The sequence below is a fragment of the Bos grunniens genome, chromosome 2 (assembly GCF_055505025.1).
Source record: "Bos grunniens cultivar Pamir isolate PY7600 chromosome 2, Bosgru_T2T1.0, whole genome shotgun sequence".
NCBI classification, from domain to species: domain Eukaryota; kingdom Metazoa; phylum Chordata; class Mammalia; order Artiodactyla; family Bovidae; genus Bos; species Bos grunniens.
The window spans coordinates 132663885-132686809 of record NC_141166.1 but is presented as its reverse complement, the minus strand read 5'-3'; the positions used below and the strand labels follow the sequence as shown (position 1 = coordinate 132686809).

The window sequence follows — 22925 nt, the reverse complement described above, 5'->3', positions numbered from 1 at the left end:
CACTCTTTTAGTAATGCTGCTGCTGCGTCACTTCAGTCGTGACCGACTCTGTGCGACCCCATAGACAGCAGCCCACCAGGCTCCCCCGTCCCTGGGATTCTCCAGGCAGGAGCACTGGAGTGGGGCGCCACTGCCTTCTCCAATAGTAATGCTAGAGTCCTTTAATTTGATTACTGTTTCTTCAAATTCATTTATTATTTGTGGTTTTTATCTTATTTAAACAGCATGTCTACATTCTTTACACATTTATTTATGAAAATCTTTATGTTTTACTGATGAATTTAATTATTTTTATGGTGAATGTCCAACATTTCAGCTGTGATTTTAATATCATGGCATAGTCTTCAGGATATTTAGGTGAAACACTCAAGATCCATTTCTATAATTGCTTTTTTAGAATTAGTTTTGAGCTGAATAAATTAAAATCCAGAGTAAATCTTATTAAAGGTTTATATAAAGTCACTTTTTGTATTCTAACAATTTTTTAGACTGGCTACCACTCAAAATGTACACAAAGTAGAGAAACCAGTGTATGTCATGTATCACAAAACTCATAAACCTAAACAATAATAATCACAAAGCACTCTTTCTTCAAAAGAAGAAAGAAAACAAAAGAAGGAAGGATGGAAGGGAGGGAGGAAGAGAGGAAGAAGGATGGGAGAAAGAAAAAGAAAAAAAGGAAGAAAGAAAGGCAGCAATTACATTAATAAATACTGTCTAGAAGTCCAATTGAATAAGCAAAGTGAAAAATATAGACTATCAGATGTCACGATGGAAGACTGAATAACTGATTCTTCCTGTTCTTACAAGATTCTGTTTCTGCAACAGAAATCAGACAGGCCAAGAAGCACCTACCTAAAGCCAAAGATCTGTACATACCTTCTCGGCTTGCCTCCTTTGCTGTCTTGTCTCTATACAGTGCTCCCATTTCCTTCTCCTCCTGAAAGCGGTGCTGTAGCTGTTTGATCTCCTGATCATAGTCCTGCCACTCTGGGACAATTCGAACAGCGGCCTCCAGCTTGGGCTCTTTGGTCATTGGATTATTACACTGTGAAAATCAAAATAACGTACTTCAACCGAGTTAAAGGAAGGGTATACTATATAGCATTCAGAGGTGTTTCTATTCTTGGGTTGTCGGTCCTAACTGGACAAAAAGAACAATGATATGAGAAGCAATGTGGTAGAGGCCATACAAAGCTTCTGCAAAGAAGTCGTGGAGCAGTACTGGAAGGCAGAAAGAGAAAGTCCATTTGGAAAAACAAGGCACAGAGTGATCTGGAAGACAAATGGTACCTTCATGGATTCTAAATAGTGAACACAGCCCCATTAGACAATAGAGGAGTTGCCTTCCTGCTGAGGTTACTGTAAGAAGTCCTCCAACCCCTGAACTACACAATTACAGAGAAAGACCAAATTATCTAGCTATACATCAGACTGGACTGAATGCAGAAAAGAGCCACAGACAACTTACCAAATCAATTGTTTTTGCCCTTTTCTTAGAGGCATCATCACACCACGTTTCACACCAAAGCCATTCTTGAGGGAGTGATTTAATTGGCACCTGATGGATCATGTTATTGGGCAAATCCTATTCAGTAGAGAAGACAGAACACAACAATCTGAAGTTCTAGGAGAATAAACAACAAGGTCCTACTATAGAGCACAGGGAAGCATATTCAATATCTTATTATAAAACATAATGGAAAAACATGAATAAGAACATATATTATATCTGAATCACTTTGCTGTATAGCAGAAATTAACACAACATTGTAAATCAACTATGCTTCAATAAAATACAAAACAGAATATTTAGAAATAAAGTGCTAGGGGAAATTTAAATGAACAGCAAATTAGCTGCTCATTACATATCACATGCCAATCACAAAATTTTAAAACAGAGAGAGTCCTTAGCAAAAACTGTAAAGTACCTACAGTATTTATTGATGGTGTTTTTAAAAACCAAAGTTTAGATGATCCATAAAACACCTACCCATAAGAAGCGCCTGAAAAACTTTAGGCTAATACTCACAAATAGTCTGCTTTCTCCTTGGAAGGAAAGCTATGAAAAACCTAGACAGCAAATTAAAAAGCAGAGACACTGCTTTGCTGACAAAGAACCATATACATAGTTAAAGCCATGGTTTTTCCAGTAGTCATGTATGGATGTGAGAGTTGGACCATAAGGCTGAGCGTTGAAGAATTGATCCTTTCAAATTGTGGTACTGTAAAAGACTCCTGAGAATCCCCTGGACTGCAAGGAGATCAAACCAGTCAATCCTAAAGTAAGTCAACCTGGATTATTCATTAGAAAGACTAATGCTGAAGCTGAAGCTCCAATACTTTGGCCACCTGATTCAAAGAGCCAACTCATTAGAAAAGACCCTGATTCTGGGAAAGATTTAAAGGCAAAAGGAGAAGTGGCTGGTGGCAGATGAGATGATTAGAACCAATGGACATGAATTAGAGCAAACTCCAGGAGATAGTGAAGGACGGGGGAACCTGGCCTGCTGCAGTTGACAGGGTCAGGAGAGTTGGACATGACCTAGCAACTGAACAGCAACAACAGACTTCCCTTCCTGAGGGCATTTCTAAGAAAAACAGCACTGCCTTCTAAAAGCCAATTAAGCACTGAATGTGGCTCTTGTAATGTCAAAGTTTTGCTTAAAGGAAGCTCTACATTCACCTTGTCAACTGAGGCTTGATCCCAGGGAGATGAAGCCCACATGTTTTCTGAAGCCAACTGTACTCTATGCTTTGAAGCTTTTTTCTTAGTAAAACTTTTGAGTTTGACACATTAATAATAAAATGTTCTATTGTCCAAAGACACAAACAACCAATATGATCCAATAATTTCACTTATGGGTATACACACATAAGAACTGAAAGCAGGGACTCAAAGAGATACTTGCACACCAATGTTCATAGAGGCATTATTTACAACAGTCAAAAGATGGAAATAAGCCAAATGTCCACCAGCAGGTGAATAGCCAAACAAAATGTAGTATACACATACAATGAAATATTACTTGATCTGAACAATGGATAAACGGAGTTAATGAGGTCTAAGACAATGCTACTCAAAATGTAGTATGTGGACTTGGAGCACAGAGTTTGCTCAGAATGTAGATTCTTAGGTCCAACCCAATACCTACTAAATCAGCCTGTGGAGGATTGAGGCCCAAAGATTAGTGCTTTAGTAAGTTCTTCAGGTGATTTTTTTTTTTTATTATGCTAAAATTTGAGAAGAACTGTTCTAATGTCTTTGCACTGTCCAGCAGCTGGGTAAAACACTATTTAATATTAGCCTTTGCAAAGTCAGAAATGCATGCTGTTACCTCTAGGCTAATCATTAAAAAATTATTTAAAACTGTATAGAGGGAAATAGAATTATTAAAAACTCTCGATCATTTGGAAAGAAACTAAGGAAAAAAAAGAAACACAGGACATATGGCATAAGCAAGGGGACTGTGGAAAAGCCAAACTTGTTGGTGATTACATTTACTATCAGCGGATTAATGTTCAAATTAAATGACGGTCACACCAAATGAAAAAACAAACCAATATAAGCTCTTTATAGGAAACAGAACTAAAACATAGGATTAAGAACTATTGAAAACAGAAGGATAAAAAAATACACCATGAAACACTAACTAAAAGGAAAACCAGTGTAGCTATACTAATATTAGATGAAGCACGCTTCAAGCCCCTGCCCAAAAAGCGTCAACAGAAATAATAAAAAGTTAACTTGTCAGAAATATATATGACTTCTAAGTTTCTAGGCAATGAACGATATAGTCTCTAAGTACATCAAGCAAAATTTGACAAAACTAAAGACAAGATTTCACATTATGGAAAGAGATTTTAACATAATTGCCTCTAATAGAAAAACAGACAAAACACACAGAATGTAACAGGAAAGAACAAAAGCTGACTCTGTTGGATCTGTTTCTCTACCTTATGCTTTCTGTTGCTTTTGTCATCACTAGAGGATGCTTTCTAAATCACTAAAAGGATGCTTTCTATAGTAACAAGCATACATAATGGCCTGCCTTGGGGAACCCTGTCCCTCGGCCTGAAAGGTAAACTCAAGGGGTTTTGTTCAGCTTAGAGAAACATGTTGATCTTGTCCACCTGTGAATGGCTGCAGGAAAGAAGAAATCAACACATCCCCTCCCAGAGGCTGGCCAAACCAGGAGATATTTTGCAAGACTTCCAGCCTCTTCACTTTACTTCCTCACCTCCAGCCTCTCTCTGTTTTATAAAAGAAACTAGCATCCCCAATAAGATAGTACTCTAGGACTCCTGTCCACCATCTTCTTGGACACCCAGGTCTCCAAATAAAGTTGCTATTCCTTGATTCAACACCTCATCTCTCAATTTATTGCCTTGTCATGCAGCAAGCAGACTGCACTTGGACTCAGTAACAACATTATCACTAAACCTCACCTACTGGACATACAAAGAAAAGCATCACATCTAACATCTGCAGGGTATAAAACCAGATGAAATGTCTACCAAAACTGACCATATCTGGATCAAAAAGCAAAGCTCAACAAATTTTAAATGCCTAAAATCATACAGAATACTTTCTCAGACTAGAGCAACAGGGCTAGAACAAACAAACAAAAACCCAGAAAATCTCCACGTATACAGTGAAAGAAACAAGAGGGGAATTCAAACATCTATGAGCGAAGGCAGTAATGTAGGAACTGAGAAACACAAAAGATATATAGAAAACAAGAAACTGGCAGATGTAAATCCCACCTCACTAATAATTACATTAAATATAAACAGATGAAACTCTCCAGTTGAAAGCCACATGGGATGCTAGCTCACATCTTATCAATTCGATTAACAATAAGTATTACTCAAAACACAGAGCATCAGGAATCCTTGCACTGCTGATGGGAGTATAAATCAGAACTACTTTGGAAACTGTTTGGAATTATCTAATAAAGATAAAGATCCACCCATCTGATGGTTCAGCAATTCAACTTGTAGTTGTATACACAACTGCAATATGTGTACATGTATTTGCATGTACATCAAATGTCTTGCATCAACCAAGATTATGTATAACTGATCACAGCAGCATTATCCATGGAAGACAACAATGGAAAACAATCCAAATTTATAATAAACAAAACACAGTACCATTTCATACAGCAGCATGGATGAATTTCATTAACATAATGTTAAGCAAAAGAAGTTAGACTCAAAAGAGTACACCTTGTATAATCCCACTGAGACAGGCAGGGGAAAAAAACAGGCAAAACTATAGTGTTTAAGGACACATGTGTAAGTAGTTACTCAACACAGAAAAGCCATGGAATGATTACCACAAAAGCTAGGATGCTGTTGCAGAAGAGGGTGGCTTTTGAGTTGGAAGAATGTTGAATTTCCTAAACTGGATGGCAGTACATGGGTGTGTGCTGTGTGGTACTTCATTGATGCATATGAATATGTATTTACATATTTTGTTTTGTACACTCTTATTTATAGGTGCTAAATATCATAATAAAGGTTGAAAAATGTTTAAAGCAGACTTAAGCAAAACAAAGTATGTGAAACTATGTACCAAAAGCACAAACTACAATCTCATCTCTAAAAAATGTTTAGCATTAATAAATAGTGATTCAGCTAAACTTCTTAAAAAAACACCATGGTTTTTGATATAGAAAAAAGAGAAATAATAATACTATATCCTGTGCTGTGATAGTTGGTTCCTAAAGAAGAGAAACAAACTGACCCTAGCAGGCAGAGAAACAAATTTATCAGCTTAGCTGGGCACAAAATGAGAAGATATGGCAGTGCCCTCCTTCCATCTCCCTCCCCAAACCGACATCAGGCCTATCATATTTTTTACCACTATGTCCTCTCTTAAGGGCAAATAAAAATCACACACCCCCCCAATAAACACAAATTCCTTTCCACAAAAAAACAAAACACTATCTCAACAGAGAGAAATGAGAAGCAAATACTATTTCATTTTCTGACACAACATTGTACACCCATCACCAAAACTGTTAACCAAAAAAAGTGGCCACTTACTTGATCAAGATTTGAAAGGCTGTTAGGATCCTGACTCAGACCTTGGTACTGGCCCCTGAGTCTGTCACCAGCTGCTATTTTCCTAAACTTCTTCAGATCCACAACATACAGTGCACTGGATAGAGAAAATCCACTTGTTATAACCATGGATTATGGCAGAAAAAGTAACCCCACTGATGAATGGAACAGATCACTAGGCTAACATTCTGGTTTCTCGTGGAAAAGGTAAGCTGAGGCTCTTCAGTAGAGCTCACAGTCAGTATGTACCACTTCAAAGATGCTCAGGAAGTGATTACAAAACCCATATTCTGGTACCACAAGCTCATTCTGTCACTGTTCCAAAGGAAATAATCTCTGGCAAAAGAAGTTTCTAGCAAATGTCAGCAGGTTTGATAATAAAAACTATAGTAATTAATAATCATTAGTCAAAGATATCCTGATGATATCTTAAATGTTACACAGGAAAAAACCAAGTGTTATAGTTCCTTCGGATCAAGGGCATACAGTACAATACTTAATCACCAACATCCCAATATTTCTCTCTATATATGTTGCTTCCCACAGGTTTCCCTACTGTCCAAATCACACTTTTCTCAGAGAAGATAATATACAGAAACAACAGATGTACAACAAATACACACACTGTTTAACCTAGGAGTTTCAGGAATCTATTCTATAGGTATATTTGAAATATAGGAAATTGTGTGTTTAACTGGTGGCTCAGTGGTAAAGAACCCGCCTGCCAACGCAGGAGATGAGCGTTCGATCCCTGGACTGGGAAGATCTGCCAGAGAAGGAAATGGCAACCCACCCCAGTATTCTTGCCTGGGAAATCCCATGGATAGAGGAGTAGGCTACAGTCCATGGGGTCTTAAGAGTCAGACACAACTTAGTGACTAAACAACAACAAATAACGTTGTATGTCATAGCAAGACCACAGTGATACATGTACTGGAATAATATGTTGATACAAAAAGGAAAAAGGTCTCTCTCTACATGTTGATGTAAGGTCTACTAGAAACATCAAGTTAAAAAAGCAAAGCACAAAACTGTAAATAAGGTAGGATATATTTTGTGTAAAAAAAGAAGTCATAGTTTTTTACCTAAAAATTAAAAAACTCTAGGAGACACAGTAAGTAGACAGAACAGGGCAGCTTTTCACTATTTATTTTTTATAGTTCTTATTTTTGAACCACATTAACATGTTACCTACTCACAATTTTAAATACACAAAATTAATTTTAAGGAAATGAAAATCAAACCATAACATTCTCATTACCTGATATGGTACTTTCGCCCAGCTAAGTGACTGGCCCAGTACCCTGACTTCCAGAACCTGTAGCCATCCATCTCTCTGCGGCTGTCACAGAAAGGAGTGTAACCATAAGGAGCACCATCCAAATTGAAATCTCTTAGCTCTTTCAAATCTGTTCGTACAATCTGAAGAAAGGATCACAGTCACTTGTTTAACACCCATGCAGAGAGCAGTTTCCTAAAAATACTGAGGGCAGCTCAGGGACTGGTCAGTGGCACAGGCAGCAATCCCAGTTCAAGCCTGGCTGCTTCTTGATTAGGCTGACTGTCCTCTCTGGCACGTAAGATGATTAGCCTAGCGCTTGGGACACAGTACTCTAAGTGTTCAAAAAAAGGCAGGAGTAAAACAGATTCACATCGTGTTGCCTCTCTGTGACTCAGTTTCTGGGTCTAAACTGGACATCTCACAGGCTTGGTGGGAGGGTCACGTGAACTCGTGTATGACAGATGGAGAACGATGCCTGGCACACAGTAAGTGCTCAGCAAGGATGAAATGTGATCGCAGAACTAGGAAAGCAGGCTTCATGTTGAGCCACCTGTGATATAAATGAGCCAGGTGGGGCAGAATTCCCAAGAAGTGGATGATTTTTGTCCAAATGACTTCTGCACACATTACATCACTTCCACTCAGATGAGGAACTCGGGTTTTAGATAGTTCAGGATAAAGGCAAAGGCTGTAGGGCAGAAGTATATTTACACTTTTTGAGTGTGTATGCTCTAAAATTTGTATGTTCCTTTTAATTAAGTCAGCTGTCTTCCTGATAGCAGGAAGACCATCTGAAGAGTTCCATATGGTCAAGGCCAGGCACCAACCCCCTCTCTTACCCACGTCAATAACTCCTAGCTTTGGGGCAAATGACTGGAGATGACAGCAAGCAGTGTTTTGTTAAACCGGCAAATTTTTCAATTTTAGTTTGTATATTAAATGAGTTAAATTTAAGATACAAAACTACATAAATGATGTGATCACAACTACATAAAAGAGGCACAGGAGGAAAGATGAAAGGAGATACACTGAACGCAAACTTTAAAAGTGACCACATCTGGTGATACCTTTCCATATATTCTTTTTTTTTTTCTTTTTAATTGAAGGATAATTGCTTCACAATACTGCATTGGTTTCTACCAAACATCGACATTAATCAGCCATTGGTTTACCCATGTCTCCTCCTACCTGAACATCCCTCCCACCTCCCTCCCCATCCCAGCCCTCTAGGTTATTATCAGCCCCAGTATGAGTTCCCTGAGTCAGACAGCAAATTCCCACAGGCTGTCTGTTTTGCATATGGTAATGTATGTTTCCCTGTTAATCTATCCAATACCCCCCACCCTCTCCTCCCCGCTGCCCAGCCATGGCCATAAGTCTGTTCTCAATGTCTGTGTCACCACTGCTATTCTGCAAATAGACTCACATATTCTGAATAATGTAAAATAAGTGTGTATTTTCCCACAACTGGAAAGATAAAATCATTTAAAAAGGAAAAGGAACTTTAATGCCCTTAATTTGCACTGCTGAAACCCAGCCTTTGAGAGCTCACCTGATCCGCATCCACAAACAGGAACTTGTCCACAACCAGTGGGAAGAGCACATCCAGGAAGAGGATCTTGTAACCCCAGATGATGCGCTGCTTCTCAGTCTGCTGGTGAAGCCACCGGGGCCACTTGTACTGGACAAGCTCATACTGAAAATTGTATTTGTCCGCCATATAAGGTATAAACTCCTATTTGCAGACACAGAGAACAACAAGCATTTACTTTGATTAAGAAAAACAAGTCAGGCAACAAACCACAATTATGGCACAAGTAAAACACATTTACTGTATCAGCAGTCTAATGAAGGAATGTGACCCTGACTAACTTGTGACTACGTAAAGAATACATATAAACTTTCTGTCAAATCTCCATTTTTTATGATTTCTAATCACACATGAGATGACCAGAAATCTTTAAGTGAAGGCTTTTATATAACTAATTTATGTGTGTGTGTGTTTAAGGGAAATGGACTTTGTCTAAACTTGATTTCAGTAAAACATTTTTTTGAGCTTGATTTTAAGCCTTTCTCACCACTAAGTCTAATCCAGGGAATGACATGGCAAACTCAAATACTCTGAACAAGTTTGCTGCCATCAAGTCTTTCAGATTCTAAATATAAGTACCCTAGGGGACCAGAAGTGAATTATTTATCTAGGAGAGATATTACTGAATATATTAAAAGTTGCTTAATAAATTCTACAGAACAACAAAGAAAAAGATGCAAATAAATCAATTTGCATGACAAATACTGATAAAAACAAAGCAGAAAACTTTCTAAACTTTCCATGTGTGTTTTTGCTTTGCACAGATGATATATTACTTCCACAGATCACTGGGTACAGTTGTTCAAAACAGAACAAACCATCCTTCTCACTGGAACCAGTACTGCGCTTTCTCATTAAATGAGGACATTCATGCTTGAGAAATGTTACTTCATCAAAACGGAAGAAACAGACTCTCCTCTTATGTTATCTAAGCTTCAACCAAGTCGTAATTCTATGCTCAGTTTTATAACAACTATTCCCCCCGAACAGACAGGGGAAAGAATAATCAACATATAATTATGCAGGTGAATTACAGTAACCTAATAAAAGGAAAAAATTTTTAAATACACAGATAAAGTAGAAGTAGTAAACAGTATATTGCACTGTATATATCTCCTTAATAAGAATGTTTTCCTTTTCAAAGCCTAAGGAACAAACCTTAAACGTGGGGGACAAATAATTCTTCAAGAACCAGAATTTCACTGGAGTCTTGGTATTCTTCAGTACTGATAGCATCATTATGCTGTCAAACAAAAGCAAACAATAATAACAATCATTCAAATCTTTTTAATCTCAACAAAATCAATCACTAGACTCAATGTTCTTTATGGCAGAGCTAACTAATGGCTCAGTTAGGCAAAGAGAGACCCTGAATAGTGGAAATTGGAAACTTGCACTTATTCATTTTATAGAGTCATCACTGGATGAGAAAGAAGTACTTATCACCTATAAAAATACACCAGACTAATAAAGGCATGTGTTCTAATTACGTTACACCTTAAAATAAACTCCTTTATGAACTGACACATTAATTATGGTACAAATGAATCACGGAGGTTGTGTTTAACGACTACATCACTCTAAAAAGAAGTCGGTGAAGCCTTAGCAGCTGTGTAATAGCACTGCCTCTCCCAGCCTACATCGGGGAGCCCAGCCAGGGAGGACAGTAGGCAGAGGGAAGGGGATGGCAAATGATCATAGCTTCAGGATTCCCTACTTGGAAAACAGAAACAAATTTTGAGTCAAGGAATTTAATTAAATTCAGTGGTTGTTAACATCTGACATTACAATTCTAGGTCAGATATATTTCTTGGGAATATGACAGCTAAACATGAGTAAAATGACATCTTGATTATCTGCTATATTAGATTTGTAGTGGAAAATTACAAGTAAAAAAGAGCCTTGGCATTAGGAGAGTCACTGCCAGGCAAAGGTGCATATTCACAGCCAAGCCCCCCTGACCACTGACCACAAGGCGCCCCTGAGGGCTTTCCCCCTGGTGGCGGCTGCATTCACCAGCCAAGCCTGTGCCTCCCCTCCACTCTGGCTATGTGACCTCAGTTGAGTCCCGCTACCCTCCAAGTCTCAGCCTGTCTATAAAACACAACTAAAATCCCTCCTGGCTCTAAATTCCTACAAGTCATCAGAAGGCAGGTCCATGGCCCTGTTCCACCTCTATTCTCTATCCTTGGCAATGTTTGGTGGACAATGAAAAGCCACTCTTTATCATGTGCATACAGTAGTTTTAAAGGTTTATAACCTTATAATAGCTCTACAGATTCATTTACTATATATTATATAGTCCATTTCATGAGGTTGGCCAAATCGAAACAATATATAATCATCTATACACAATCCTCAGAGTGCCTCAAATCCAAAGAAGTATAATGGGCAGAATCCCATAAAACGTGTATTCCCTAATGAACAATATGACAAATTCATGCATATACACTGAAATAACCAAACATGACTAACCGAAGAAATCTTTCATAGAGATGACCAGATGCAACGGAGAAAATATTAATTATGTCATCTTTGTCTTGTTTCACTTCCTCGGTCTTCTGTCCTCCTGTAAAGCCCCTACAATAAAGAAGGTAAAAACAAGAATACTTGAAATGCTGGTACAGACATGTTGCCCTTTAAGGGGAGGGGAAGGAGACGGTGCTTCCCACCAGGACAAAGAGAGGGAGGCTGCCCAGAGGGCCTTGTGGAGCTTCAGGAGAAGACTGGACTAGTCCACTAGAATGCAAAACAAACAATGCAAATTTAACTGAGCAGTTACCACTCAACTCTCCAAAGAGCAGGAAAAGTCCAACAGGAGTTAGGAAGTCAGGCACAGAAGGAACTCCACTATGAGGGGACACTAACCTCTTTCAGTAACTCAGTAGGGAACACTCATCTACTCTACACACAAGTGGATGCAAAGAGCAGAATCTGAAAAGCCCAGACAGGATTACTATATTCAAAAGAAGGGAGGGATGGCATTTACATCTCAGTTTTTCCTTAAAAACATCACTTCTTTCTGATGCCAATTTACCATTTGAAGGAGTCCCAAAATCCAGATTCATTCTCATTAGTCCCATCGCTCAGCAAGTCCTCATTCACCATGTCTGCCTTCTTCTGAACCTGCAATCAGTCACATGTGATGAATCTCACTCTCCCTACTGGGTTGAGGAGGCACTGAACTGATCTTCACGGGATGCTCACTGAATACTGACCACACTAGAGAGTGAATTCTCCTGCGAGCAGATATAACATACTCTGAGTCCAGACACATTCAACAGAACATGAATGCTGAATTCTGTTGAATGAGTCCAGACACATTCAACAGAACTATGCTCATCATACCACATTAAAATCTTAATGAGGAGATAGCAACCTCTTGTAACTAGATAATAACTGTCTCTAGTTTGAAAAACGGGCAAAGAACCTTACAGTTTAAGTAAAAACAGAAATGCATTCACCAAGCTAACTCTAGTTCTAGGCAAAGAGTACAGTGCGCACATGCTCCAGCTGCCAGGAAGGAGTCATCTCACGTGACAGCCTTGTTTTAGGACTGACTAGTGCAAAGAGGGGTTAAAACTTCTTGAGAGCATAGGGATCATTTTTCTGCTCAACCATGTGTGGCCTGCTTTAGATTTTAAAGTATAATGACTGTCTCATAATATCTTTTATTTGAATATAATGCACTAGGAATTTCAAAGTTCTAAGAACAGAAAGCAAAAGTGAGAAGAAATTAAATAAGGCTACCACCATTTATTATTGTTGCTGAAATTCTCATTGGCATTCTTCCCAGTTCTCAAAAAATAATGTGAACTGTGATTGTACAAACAAAGCGGTATCTATGAAAACATTTCATGTAAAATGAGACCTGCACTGCTCAATGAGATAACCCAAAAGGCGCAACCTCTCAGCTGAAGAAAGCCACAAACTTGTATTTACAAAATATGCTTTGCATTTCAAGCCGAATTGCTATAAGGCTACAGTAAAATCCCAAAGGTGAATTAGTCTTAGGTGGGTTTCTTTCCTTTCTCCTCAGCTTTACTGAGATATAACTGACAAGTAACACTGAGTAAATTCAAAGTGCAGGACATGATGGCCTGGTACAGCTCTATACTGTGAAATGATCGGGCTTTCCTAGTGGCTCAGTCGGTAAAAAATCTGCCTGCAATGCTAGACACTTGGGTTCGATCCCTGGGTCAGGAAGATCCCTTGGAGGAAATGGCAACCCACTACAGTACTCTTGCCTGGAGAATTCCATGGACAGAGGAGTGGGACAGGCTGCAGTCCATGGAATCACAAAGAGTAGGACACAGCTGTGCAACTTTTTCACCATAATAACAGCACTTTTTCTGGAGTTAACACATCCCATCACCTCATATAGTTTGGAGCTGGTTTAAAGATACATATTTTTATATAACAGCTACTAAAGACCAAGTTACTGCTGCTTTTATCAACTAAAATAGAGTGGCTGCCTTAATATACCAAACTTACCTTCACTTTAATAATTTTGCTCTTGAAGTTGTTGAGAACAACAACAACTTCATCAGCATCGGGTGGAGAATCTGTACCGTCGTGACTTAGAAAAGAAGAAAGGAAGGCAGGTATCACAAATCATAATTCTCAAGTTGCAGTAAATGGACTTACATCAATCTGATGTATTTTTCCACCATCTTTCATCATAAAGGAGTTTTTTCTGAACAAATTATTTTCTCACAACCTGCAGAAAACCCCTTCAAGCAACACAGAGGCACTTGTCAAAATCTCTACCCTTACATGTTGAACATGTGAACTGGTCACAGCCCAAATTTCCTTCTGGAGCCCCTCACTGAATGACCTTCCATACACTGAGAGGCTCCCAGTGCTGGCAAGAGTATGATGGCAACCCACTCCAATATTCTTGCCTAGGAACTCCATGGACACAGGGGCCTGGCAGGCTACAGTCCACTGGGTCGCAAAGAGTCGGACATGACTGAGTGCACATGCACGCATTACTTTACGCATAGCAAGACACAGCTCTACTTCAGAGTTTGGTAAAGGCTTCAACTCTGTCCTTCCTGGAGGCACACAGCCAAGTCCGGGCCATGTACTCAATCTAGCGTCCATACTCTGCAGGAAGAACTAAAACAAGCTCTGTTTGCAAGCAGACAGAGCAGAGGAGAAAATTTAAAGAGAGTGTTTCCTCCCTAATCAACGATAATGTCTAAAATTTCCAGTCACCAATTTTTAAGATGCTAATTATATAAAGCCATGATAAAATATGAATTCACTGAATTCACTTCCATCCAACAGAGAGCAGAGTTCATGGGCAAAGGTGAGATTCTGATAGGGAGCATGGAACATTCCAGAGCCCAGGAAGCACAGAAGGAAGAGAGCCCTCAACTGCTAGGTGGAAAGAGGCCCACACACCCTAGAGGGAAGAGTGGCTAAGAAAAGGGCATACAGATGGCACGGGGTTTAGAAAGACAACAGATAAGCTCTTAATGACAGTACTAAAATTCTTTAAAACCATATTTAGGGAAAACATTTATTGGAGAAAACCCTACCATGTACAATGAAGATATAATTATAATACAAAAATCTTCTATTTTCTTGGTAAGAAATATGCCGAAATTCACATTGCTTTCATGTGTGTCAGATCAGATTCTATGAAGCTAAGACGAGGACACAACATGATGTTGTTTTCAAATAACTAATGGAAATCATTCCCAAAATGAACTGGCATGACGTCTTCTCACATAGCTTAAGACTAATTTAAATTGTGTTAAACAGAATTTAGACCACACCTCTTTAGAAGGCAGTATAATTTTTTTAAACCAACAGTCACTTGTAGCAAACCTTAAAGCAAAACAGCAGGCTACTGACAGACATGCTGGGAGTACTTCCATGCTTTCTCAGACCTAAAAAGACAAGTGCTCCCACCAAGGTTCTAAGACCAAAGCCTACCTATGTCTGGTCAATCTGCAACCCACTCAGGGTACACAAATATACTACCCTGGGTTGAAAAGTCTGAACTGTTCTTCATTTCTTTTCTCCTTCCTAAAAATGACTCACTTTCTCATCTGCCTATGGTTTTCATCACAGCTGACAGAATGATTTGGTGCTGGGACAGTTAGCACAAAAGAGGGACTGAAGCCAGACCTGATTACATATATTGCTAATACTTATACTGCTTACTGTTCAATTATACCCCAACCACTCTTCCACATTTCATTTTCTGGAAAAGCACATACAATTACAAAGTAAATTCTAACTGCCTAACTGCCAGTGTACTATTCAATTCAAGCTGATTCATACTGCAGAATATTCTGAAAAAATGCACCTGTATCATTTAATCCTACCTGTAGATTCTGTAAATATCTTCAGAACGTCCCTTTCTTAGTCTGAGAATCCAAGCTCCTGGGTTGGCTTTTAACTGAAAATAGCCCTAGGACCAGAAGACAAGACAAATTTTAGTTCTCTTGGAAACATCAAAATGCTGTTTCTGAGGGACAGCTATTTCTTTTTTGAAATGTCAGTCAACTTTATTTTAAATAAGATACTTAAACCAATGCAATTCTTAAAACCCACATATTAGAAACACTAGCGAAATACAGGCCTGTCAAGCCAAGAAGCCTGTCCTTTAGCTGTACTTCAGTGAAGAAGCAGTATGTAATATGTGAATATACTTCAAATTTCCAACAAAATTAAAAAAAGAAAAAGGCTATTGGCTCATAAGCAACACATTTTCAGGAGCCAGTCTGGTTAGAGCAAAATATTCTAGCATGCTTTCTTTTAAGATGCCATGTGATTCCAATCTACAAGTTTAACTAAACTGATGATTTTTAAATTGACCAAATTCAGTCCATCATGAACTTTAATCTCACTCATGTTCAGAATGCTAATCGCTCCGTCATAAAGTGTAGGGCCCAAATTAACATGACGCAGTATCGCCACCTGATGTACTGTTATTTACCAGGTTAGCCATAACAATGGTATCCACAATGACTGGCTTGGTTGAAGTTCCTAATGTAAACTGCAGTCCCCGGGGGGGCTGGCCGGTGGTGATGTCATAGCAGTGACCTTCTAGTAACAGGTACTCCAGCTCATACTCAGCAGCCACGACGCTATCCACCTGCAATATCAAAATTAAATCACAACCTGGAGACTACTCAGCAGTAAAAAGAAACGGTCTAGTGATACATGCAACAACACAGATGAATCTCAAATGCACTATGCAAAGTGAACGAAATCAGACATAAAGCTATATGTCATATAATCATATTCATAAAAAATTCAAGAAAAGGTAAAACTATAGTGACGAAAAGATCAGCTGCTGCCTGTGGCCTGGGGGGGAAGGAGGGGATTACCCGCAAAGGGGCATGAGAAAACTTTTTGGAGAGATGGAAATGCTCTGGTATCTTGATTGTGCTGGTAGTTAACAAGCATACACAATTTTAGAAACTCAGGTGGGTTGGAAGGAGAGGCAGGAAAAAGGACACAGAAAAACAGTAAGGAGGTTATTCCAAAAGTACAGAGGAGAGGATAAGATGTTAATCTAGGAAGGTAGTATTGGGAAAAAAATCACATAAAATAAAATTTCAGAAAAACATCCGACAAAAATGAAAATTCATCTTGGCCTTTAGAAGACAGCTGAAAATACTGCTGTTCTAAATGCAAATATCGCAGATATATTTAATGGTTCCATAGTGGCATAAAACTAACTGCCTAAATTATTGCTAATTCCTTGCAGAAAATATGGTATAATTACAAAATCTTAGGGCAGGTTGGCTTTAGCTATTAGGTTGGCACAAAAGTAATTGTAATTTTGCACTGTTGAAATCTGTTGCTTGATATTAGAATATATTCTAAATAAATGTAGTTATATTATACATTGTTTTAATGCATATTTCTCACCTTATTTTTTTGGTAATGACTTATTACTTCCTGTTTATTTTATATTTATTTTAGATCAGGGAAATGATGTTAGACAAAAAGCAAATTCAAGCGATTTTCTTACTTGAGTTCAAACTGGGTTGTAAAGCAGTGGAGACAACTCACAACATCAACAACGCATTTGGCCCAGAACTGCTAAAGAATGTACAGTTCAGTGGTGGTTCAAGAAGTTTTACAAAGGAGACAAGAGACTTGAAGATGAGAGGCCTAGTGGCCAACCGTTGGAAGTTGACAACGACCAACTGAGAGCCACCATAGAAGCTGATCCTCTTACAAACAATGAGAAGTTGTCAAAGAACTCAGTGTCAACTCTTCTACAGTCATTCAGCGTTTGAAGAAAATTGGAAAGGTGAAAAAGCTTAGTAAGTGGGTACCTCATGACTGCAAATCAAAAAACATCGTTTTGAAGTGTCCTCTTCTCTCACTCTACACAACAACAACAAACCATTTATCAATCAGATTGTGGCATGCAACAAAAAGTGGGCTGTATATGACAACTGGCAATGACTAGCTCAGTGACTGGACCAAGAAGAAGCTCCAAAGTACTTCCCAAAGCCAAACTTGCACCAGAAAAGGTCATGATTACTGTTTGGTGGTCTGCTACTGGGCTGATCCACTACAGCTTCCTGAATCATGGCAAAAACAATATATCTGAGAAGTATGCACAGCAAATCAATGAGATAGACTGAAAACTGGTGTGGATGTGACTGCTGATAGAAGCAAGGTCTGATGCTGTAAAGAGCAATACTGCATAGGAACCTGGAATGTTAGGTCTATGAATCAAGGCAAATTGGAAGCAGTCAAACAAGAGATGACAAGAGTGAACGTTGACATTCTAGGAATCAGCGAACTAAGATGGACTGGAACGGGTGAATTTAACTCACATGACCATTATATCTACTACTGTGGGCAAGAATCCCTCATAAGAAATGGAGTAGCCATCATGGTCAACAAAAGAGTCCGAAATGGATGCAATCTCAAAAATGACAGAATGATCTCTGTTCATTTCCAAGGCAAATCATTCGATATCACGGTAATCCAAGTCTATGCCCTGACCAGTAACACTGAAGAGGCTGAACGGTTCTATGAAGACCTACAACACCTTTTACAACTAACGCCCAAAAAAGATGTCCTTTTCATTATAGGGGACTGGAATGCAAAAGTAGGAAGTCAAGAAACACCTGGAGTAATAGGCAAATTTGGCCTTGGAGTAAAGAATGAAGCAGGAAAAAGGCTAATAGAGTTTTGTCAAGAGAACGCACTGGTCATAGCAAATATCCTCTTTCAACAACACAAGAGAAGACTCTACACATGGACATCACCAGATGGTCTACACCAAAATCAGATTGATCATATTCTTTGCAGCCAAAGATGGAGAAGCTCTATACAGTCAGCAAAAACAAGACTAGGAGCTGACTGTGGCTCAGATCATGAACTCCTATTGCCAAATTCAGACTTAAATTGAAGAAAGTGGGGAAAACCACTAGACCATTCAGGTATGACCTAAATCAAATTCCGTTATACAGTGGAAGTGAGAAATAGATTTAAGGGACTAGATTTGAGAGAGTGCCTGATGAACTATGGACAGAGGTTCATGACATTGTACAGGAGACAGGGATCAAGACCATCCTCAAGAAAAAGAAATGCAGAAAAGCAAAATGGCTGTCTGAGGAGGACTTACAAATAGCTGAGAAAAGAAGAGAAGCAAAAAGCAAAGGAGAAAAGTAAAGATATACCCAATTGAATGCAGAGTTCCAAAGAATAGCAAGTAGAGATCTTGCTATAATAGCCTTCCTCAGTGATCAATGCAAAGAAATAGAGGAAAACAACAGAATGGGAAAGACTAGAGATCTCTTCAAGAAAATCAGAGATACCAAAGGAACACTTCATGCAAAGATGGGCACAATAAAGGATAGAAATGGTAGGGACCTAACAGAAGCAGAAGAGATTAAGAAGAGGTGGCAAGAATACACAGAAGAACTGTACAAAAAAGATCTTCATGACCCAGATAATCACGATGGTGTGATCACTGACCTAGAGCCAGACATCCTGGAATGTGAACTCAAGTGGGCCTTAGGAAGCATCACTACAAACAAAGCTAGTGGAGGTGATGGAATTCGAGTTGAGCTATTTCAAATCCTGAAAGATGATGCTGTGAAAGTGCTACACTAAATATGTCAGCAAATTTGGGAAACTCATCAGTGGCCACAGGACTGGAAAAGGTCAGTTTTCATTCCAATCCCAAAGAAAGGCAATGCCAAAGCATGCTCAAACTACTGCACAATTGCACTCATCTCACACGCTAGTAAAAGTAATGCTCAAAATTCTCCAAGCCAGGCTTCAGCAGTATGTGAACCGTGAACTTCCAGATGTTCAAGCTGGTTTTAGGAAAGGCAGAGGAACCAGAGATCAAATTGCCAACATCCGCTGGATCATTGAAAAGCAAGAGAATTCCAGAAAAAACATCTATTTCTACTTTATTGACTATGCCAAAGCCTTTGACTCTGTGGATCACAATAAACCATGGAAAATTCTGAAAGAGATGGGAATACCAGACCACCTGACCTGCCTCTTGAAAAACCTGTATGCAGGTCAGGAAGCAACAGTTAGAACTGGACATGCAGCAACAGACTGGTTCCAAATAGGAAAAGGAGTACATCAAGGTTGTATATTGTCACCCTGCTTATTTAACATATATGCAGAGTACATCATGAGAAACGCTGGGCTGGATGAAGCTCAGGCTGGAATCAAGATTGCCGGGAGAAATATCAATAACCTCAGACATGCAGATGACACCACCCTTATCGCAGAAAGTGAAGAAAAACTAAAGAGCCTCTTGATGAAAGTGAAAGAGGAGAGTTGAAAGAGAAAGAGAGAAAAAGTTGGCTTAAAGCTCAACATTCAGAAAACGAAGATCATGGCATCCAGTCCCATCACTTCATGGTAAACAGATGGGGAAACAGTGGAAACAGTGGCTGACTTTATTTTTTTGGGCTCCAAAATCACTGCAGATGGTGACTACAGCCATGAAATTAAAAGATGCTTACTCCTTGGAAGGAAACTTATGACCAACCTAGACAGCATATTAAAACGCAGAGACATTACTTTGTCAACAAAGGTTCATCTAGTCAAAGCTATGGTTTCTCCAATAGTCATGTATGGATGTGAGAGTTGGACTGTGAAGAAGCCTGAACGCCAAAGAATTGATGCTTTTGAACTGTGGTGTTGGAGAAGACTCTTGAGAGTCCCTTGGACTGCAAGGAGATCCAACCATTCTATCCGAAAGGAGATCAGTCCTGGGTGTTCATTGGAAGGACTGATGTTGAAGCTGAAACTCCAATACTTTGTCCACCTGATGCAAAGAGCTGCCTCATTTGAAAAGACCCTGCCTGATGCTGGGAAAGATTGAGGGCGGGAGGAGAAGGACGACAGAGGATGATATCGTTGGATGGCATCACAGACTCGATGGACATGAGTTTGGGTATACTCCGGCAGTTGGTGATGGACAGGGAGGCATGCTGCAGTTCATGGGGTCGCAAAGAGTTGGACACAACTGAGCGACTGAACTGAACTGAACACTGAAAACTACAATGTCTGCAGCCAGCACCGGTCAACAGAAAGGGCCTAATTCTTCTTTACAACAACACCCAACAATGTTTCAAGAGTTGAACGAATTGGGTTATAAGGTTTTGCCTCATCTATCAAATTCACTAGATCTCTTGCCAACCAACTACCACTTCTGCAAACATACTGACAACTTCATGCCTGGAAAAAGCTTCCACACCAGCAGGAGGCAGAAAACGCTTTCCACGAGTTCATCAAATCTCAAATCATGAATTTGTATGCTACAAGATTAAACAAACTTATTTCTCATTGGCAAAAGCATGTTAATTGTAATGGTTCTTACTCTGATTAATAAAGATGTGTTTGAGCCTCGTTATAATGATTTAAAATTCATGGCCCCAAATCATAATTACGCTTGCACCAAACTAACAATTAAAGAGTTTCTATCCCAGGCTAGTTCAGGCTTGGTTTTATAGCCTTATCTAATGCTGATAATGGAACTATTTGGAGCTTAACATGTTACTGCAATACTAAATTCCAAAAGTATAATATTAAGAGCTAAGAGGGAAACCCCCACATGCTCACAAGTGTCAGGCTCTATATTTTCAGTGGAATGTAGAGAAACTGGAGGAAGCCTAAAAAAGAGCAGCAAAAACCCTGGGAAATATGGAAGAAACTTGCTTTGCATTTGATTCTATACTTCTGTGCAATGTTCCTTAGTGCTTTTTTGTGGCCATTCTATAATTTCTTCAACAAAAGTTAGTTCCTCAAGGGCAAGAACTGTATTCTTTATTTTTTAAAAATATGGTGGATAGGATTGGGAAAGGGCAAGTGTGTACCTACGTGTACACACACACACACACACACACACATTCTCTTTCTGCTTCAATCAGCTTAGTACCTAAAGGATTTTTCTTCCAGTTTTAGTGTATGTGCCGCTGAAGTGAGCACAGGGATTCCTCTTTAAGAAACTAGTTATTCAGCCTCACAAAAAGAAGTCTGCAAAGTCCTTTGGTAACTATGCTCAAGTTTCCAGTCTCCCAATTCCCAAGAAGACAGAACCAGAAAATAGGGTTCAACCGTGATAGGAGATATTAAGGGCAGACACAATGACAGATGTTTTAAAAAGGAAGGAGGCTCTGAGGCACTATAAGTTCCCTGGAGGTAAAGACCATGTCTTTCAGTTCCTTTGTTAATACACTCTAAGCTAGGTATAGAGTGAGGGCTGGTAAGAGACATAAGTGAAATGAAATTGAACTATCTTTGAAAATGGGTTAGGGGAAAAGGACCAATTACCTTAGGGACTCCAAACACAGTTATACGGAAAGAAAAGAAAAAAAAAAGGCAATGAAACCAAAGGCTTGTTTTTCGCAAATATCAACAAATGTCAAACTTTTAGCTAGACTGACCAAGAGAAAAAGAGAAGAGCCAACTTACTGAAATAAGCAAGGATAAAGGAAACACAGCTGTTAAATTTAAATTTTAGAAAATTCTATGAAAAACTGTATGCCAACAAATTAGACAACCTAGATAGAATGGATACACTCCTAAGATACACAAACTTTGAAAACTGACTCAAGACAAAACAGAAAATCTAAACAGACCTACAGCAAGAGACTGAATCAGTAATTTAAAATTTTTCCAATACATTAAGAAAATTATATAAAAGGCATCACATTGGAAAGAAAGAATTAAAACTTTATTTGCAGATGGCATGGTCTTGTATAGGCTTGTATACTAAGAACTACAAAACACTGTTGAAAGAAATTAAAGACCTATATAATTGGAAAGATATCCCATATTCATGGTTCAGAACACTTAATACTGTTAAGAAGGCAATACTCTCTAAACTGATTTAGTGATTTAATGAAATTCTTATTAAAATCACAGCAGCTTTTTCTAAAGATATTAATAAGCTGATTTCAAAATGCAAAGAACCCAGAATAGCCATAATTACCTTGGGAAAAAAAAACACACAACTGGAAAATTCACACTTCCTAATTTGAAAACTTACTACAAAGCTTCAGTAAAAAAGACAATGTGGTACTAGCCTAAGGACAGACACGCAGATCAATGGACTAGAACTGACAGCCCAAAATTAAGCCTTCACATTAGGGTTTAACTGATTCCTGACAAAGGCACAAAGACCATCTAATGCGGAAAGAATAGGTTTTTAAAACAAATGGTGCTTGGACAACTGTATAGCCACATATGAAGACTAAAGCTGGAACTCTACCTGGCACCATATACAAAGAATTAACTCCAAATGTATCAAGGAAGTAAGAGTTTTCAAAAATGTAAGAGTTTTAAATTGTGAAAGTTCTAAAATAAAACACTGGCGTAAACCCTTGTGATTTGGGACTAAACAATGGTTTCTTAGATATAACTCCAGAAGCATAAGTGACAAATGAAAAAATAGGAAAATTAGACTTTATGAAGATTAGAAACTTATATGCTTCAAAGGACACCATCAAAAAAGTG

General features: G+C 38.8%; 1 protein-coding gene across 2 annotated transcripts in view; it reads right to left on the bottom strand.

Annotated features, from left to right (window-relative positions):
- Positions 1–22925, bottom strand: part of UGGT1 (UDP-glucose glycoprotein glucosyltransferase 1) — a 110851-nt gene that overhangs the window by 4958 nt on the left and 82968 nt on the right. For both annotated transcript variants that reach the window (XM_086362612.1, XM_086362613.1), the window contains 11 exons: positions 15901–16059; positions 15287–15372; positions 13440–13524; positions 11983–12071; positions 11421–11525; positions 10104–10188; positions 8907–9089; positions 7334–7494; positions 6055–6169; positions 1472–1588; positions 880–1048 (listed from right to left, as the gene is read on the bottom strand). In XM_086362612.1, coding sequence (XP_086218738.1) covers positions 880–1048; positions 1472–1588; positions 6055–6169; positions 7334–7494; positions 8907–9089; positions 10104–10188; positions 11421–11525; positions 11983–12071; positions 13440–13524; positions 15287–15372; positions 15901–16059 — 1354 coding nt within the window. The remainder of the gene's footprint in view (positions 1–879; positions 1049–1471; positions 1589–6054; positions 6170–7333; positions 7495–8906; positions 9090–10103; positions 10189–11420; positions 11526–11982; positions 12072–13439; positions 13525–15286; positions 15373–15900; positions 16060–22925) is intronic.